Here is a 3,857-nt window from a genome sequence, read left to right on the forward strand (position 1 = left end):
CCTGTAGTTAACTCCCAAACTGCAACTGTCATTTTCACAATAAAGAATGCAATTTAAATGCATGTTTTGCTGTGAAAATGACAATGGTCCCAAAAATGTGTCAAAATTGTCCTAGGGGTCCGCCATAATGTCGCAGTCACAAAAAAAAAAAAACGCTGATCGCCGCCATTAGTAGTAAAGAAAAAAAAAGAAAAAATTAATAAAAATGCAATAAAACTATCCCCTATTTTGTAAACGCTATAAATTTTGCGCAAACCAAATCGATAAACGCTTATTGCGATTTTTTTTTACCAAAAGTAAGTAGAAGAATACGTATCGGCCTAAACTGAGGAAAAAATATTTTTTTATATATGTTTTTGGGGAATATTTATTATAGCAAAAAGTAAAAAAAAAAATTCAAAATTGTCGCTCTATTTTTGTTTATAGCGAAAAAAATAAAAACCGCAGAGGTGATCAAATACCACCAAAAGAAAGCTCTATTTGTGGGAAAAAAAGGAAGCCAATTTTGTTTGGGAGCCACGTCGCACGACCGCGCAATTGTCTGTTAAAGCGACGCAGTGCCGAATTATAAAAACGCCTTTGGGCATTTAGCAGCATATTGGTCCGGGGCTTAAGTGGTTAAAGAAACTGGTTGGAATAGGTTTGCTTTAAAAAAAAAGGTACAAACTTTGCCATACTGCAAAAAAAAATAGAAATTATGAGGTGGTTTGAAGAGAATAGTCCATCAGCTGCTTACTACCAATAGGATGACAATGGATAAAAACATTTAACCAAAAGCACATGCAATTGGATCTGAACATACAGCAAAAGTACAGTACAACACAGTCATCTGATATACTAGGTATAGGTAAAGGTGGGTTGGCACACACTGTCTACAGTATTTCCTCCAAGGAAATAGACAGCAAGAGTTAAAAGCCCTTTAAAAAAAAAAAAAATATTTCCTGAAATATGTAGGAAAAAAAAGTTACTCTCTCCATTTACATTGCAGGACACCTTTTATTATTATCAAGAATTGCTACAGGCCAGCATAAAGATATCCCCCACAATGACCAATAACAATGTGTACAGTCAATTTGGTAATTAATTGTGCCTAAACAGCTTAAGTCCCATCCACGTCCATAGATGAAAGAACACATACACAGGCAAAGTAATTGGAAGCAGGAGGCTGTAGAAACAAACACTGGCTGTGCTGGTGCACCCTTTGGGAAAGTCCTCTTCCACAGAGGCAGAATACAAAATCCCAGCCAATGACAGCAGAGGGACAAGTACTGTCAGCGTGGGGAGTGACAGAAACATGGCTTCCAGGTCTGCACAGTACTCCAGTTAGGTTATTCTGATTTCTGATCAATCTCTTCAGGCTTCTGGCCTTTGTTAATCATCCGTGCATCTTGAGGAATCAGATTTGGTATTCCATCTATAATAGGATATGCAATGCCCAGGTCATCATTGATTAGCTCATTGGTGGATTCATCATACCTACAACACAAAACAGAGAAGAATGATAATGTTTTATTGTTTTCTTGTCATTACCCTTTTTATTTCTTCTCGTTTGCTTTTGAATAATCTAAGTTTATAAAGCTAGCAGATAACTAACACCACAATACCATTCTGCTATAACAAAAATTATAGCTCAGCATTAAAGAAAAGATTTCCTGGAAGGAATGCAGGATTGGCCATTGTTGATCTATTTTTGAAAAAGTGGCTTCAATAATCGCACAGTGACAGACCTGGCAACAAGCATGCAGACATAATTTAAATGGATTCTAAAGGTTCCTAAAAAAAGAACTAACATGTTATACTTACCTGAGCTGTGGTGTTACAGAGCGGTCTAATCCTCCCCTTGTGGGCTCCTCCTCTTTTCTGTGTGCCACTTCATATGACAGTACAGGTACGGGCTCAATTCTGAACCGTGGTGTATCTGTCTATTGACACACACAGTGAGGCTTGGCGCTGCCGCCCCCCCAACACCGGATTTGATTAACAGCAGCAGGAGCCAATGGCTCCCACTGTTGTCACCTAGTCCAGTGAGGAGGGAGAGAGAGCAGTTCAGTTATACTCACATTCTCAGTGCTCCCCCGTCACTCCTTTTTACTCCACAGATGGCACTGAAATTATCAGTGGCAGCAAAAAAGGGGACCGGTGATATCCTTTCCTCAGTTATGCGATAGTGCTTGCCTGCCATCGGTTTCTACCTAACTATACATGGAAAAATCTGCAAGATGCTGTAGAGAGCTGCAAGATAAGGTTCCCCCATCGCAGTGCCCCCTTAACATTTGGTGTCACCATCAGAGTGCCTCCTTACATCAGGTGTGCCCATCAAAGTGCCCTTTAGATTATGTGTGCCCATCAGTGCCCTTTTACATCAGGTGTCTCCATCACAGAGCCTCCTATCATCAGGCATTCACGTCAGAGTGCCCCCTTACATCAGATATTCCCATCGTTGTGCCCCTTAACATAAAATGTGCCCATCAGCATGACCCTTAACATAAAATACGGGGCATGCTGATGGGCACATTTTATGTTAAGGGGAACTCTGATGGGCACATTTTACATTAAGAGGCACAACAAAAATGTGCCCATCAGCATACCCCTTAACATAAAATAAGGGGCATGCTGATGGTCACATTTTGTTAGAAGGCACTCTGATGGGCAAAACAAAATGTGCGCATCAGTTTACCTCTTAAAATCTGCCCATCAGAGTGCAACTTAACATAAAAATGTGCCCATCAGAATGCCCCTCAACATAAAATAAGGGGTATGCTGATATGCACATTTTTTGTTAAGGGGCACTCTGATGGTCACAAACAAATATGCCCATCAGCGATCCCCTTAGGAAAAGCAAGGGGCAGGGCGCACATGGGTTGCTGGGACACCGGCAGTCCCAGCAACCAAAGTGTGCTAAAATGGGGCACCACACTGGCAGCCTGGGGGGGTTCAGGCAGGGGCGGCACTCGGTCTGTGTTCGGACCACCATTTAGTGACAGCTGTTCTAGGGTGTCTTCTTTCAGAAAATATATCATGTTTTGGTGGGTTTATGTAATCTTCAGCCCTAAAAATGTGTTTTTAAATCGGTGCTAGAAATGCAAAAATATAGCTCTGGCTGTTAAAGGATAAGTTCACTTTCAGGAACGTTTCATGTTGCAGCCATAAGATTTGTTAGTTAAAAAACAAACAAAGAAACTCCTAACTTTTTTTGCTGGCTCCTAGATTCAAAGCAAATTTGTCAAGCCCTGGTCTAAGATAACTTAGTAATGTTTTCACAATGTTACAATCCTTTGCCTACTTAAAGCAAATATTAAGGAAGCATGTCTGCAACAAACACATTTATGATCATTAACCCAACAACCAGCTGCCTTACAGGAAAAAGACATTAGTTTGCTGTGCTGTCAGCATGACATCTGTATTACCTGAGTGCTTTCCTGGAGAGGGGGCAAGCCAGGAACTGGAGCACACTGCTGTCAAACACTTGGCTGCTCCTAATCGGCTGATCTGCAGCTCTGAGGACAGACACAGTGTGGACAGGCTGCAGCCTGACAGATGGCAATGACAGAGACTTACATACTGCTTTCATCACACTCATCCCCAGCATGATCATCCACTTACAAGGACAAGTACAGCTTACCCATCATTCACTGCGCTCAGTCCTCTTTCACCTCTTCCTACTTCCTGTGTGCACCACTTCAAAATGCTCCCACTCACAACACAGCCATCACTTCTCAGTTCCCAGGAACAATGATCACATGTATCCTGTGTACATTATCAGTGTAGCTATACCTCCCAACTGTCCCTGATTTTGAGGGACTGTCCCTGGCTTGGAGCAATGTCCCTCTGTCCCTCATGGGATTATAAACAGGATG

The 3,857-nt window shown here is 41.6% G+C and overlaps 2 protein-coding genes across 2 annotated transcripts; both read right to left on the bottom strand.

The window, feature by feature from the left end:
- Positions 1-976: 976 nt before the first annotated feature.
- PIGY (phosphatidylinositol glycan anchor biosynthesis class Y) lies at positions 977-1,317 on the bottom strand. The gene has a single exon (XM_040327463.1). It carries the CDS (start codon positions 1,294-1,296, stop codon positions 1,081-1,083), a length of 216 nt encoding a protein of 71 aa, XP_040183397.1. The 5' UTR covers positions 1,297-1,317; the 3' UTR covers positions 977-1,080.
- Positions 1,304-3,616, bottom strand: PYURF (PIGY upstream open reading frame). Its single transcript, XM_040327455.1, has 2 exons — positions 3,408-3,616; positions 1,304-1,476 (listed from the first exon to the last, which is right to left on the bottom strand). Exons 1-2 carry the CDS (start codon positions 3,593-3,595, stop codon positions 1,329-1,331), a joined length of 336 nt encoding a protein of 111 aa, XP_040183389.1. The 5' UTR covers positions 3,596-3,616; the 3' UTR covers positions 1,304-1,328.
- Between the last annotated feature and the right edge of the window lie 241 nt (positions 3,617-3,857).

This window comes from Rana temporaria, chromosome 1 (assembly GCF_905171775.1).
Source record: "Rana temporaria chromosome 1, aRanTem1.1, whole genome shotgun sequence".
Classification (NCBI taxonomy): domain Eukaryota; kingdom Metazoa; phylum Chordata; class Amphibia; order Anura; family Ranidae; genus Rana; species Rana temporaria.

What these genes read in the sequence shown, in the direction of transcription:
- PYURF (XM_040327455.1), bottom strand. Translation starts at nt 3,595, where the DNA reads ATGATCATGCTGGGGATGAGTGTGATGAAAGCAGTATGTAAGTCTCTG. An exon ending in CTCTCCAGGAAAGCACTCAG is followed by an intron (nt 1,477 to 3,407) that starts GTAATACAGATG and finishes TTTGTGTTGTAG; the next exon opens with GTATGATGAATCCACCAATG.
- PIGY (XM_040327463.1), bottom strand. Translation starts at nt 1,296, where the DNA reads ATGTTTCTGTCACTCCCCACGCTGACAGTACTTGTCCCTCTGCTGTCA.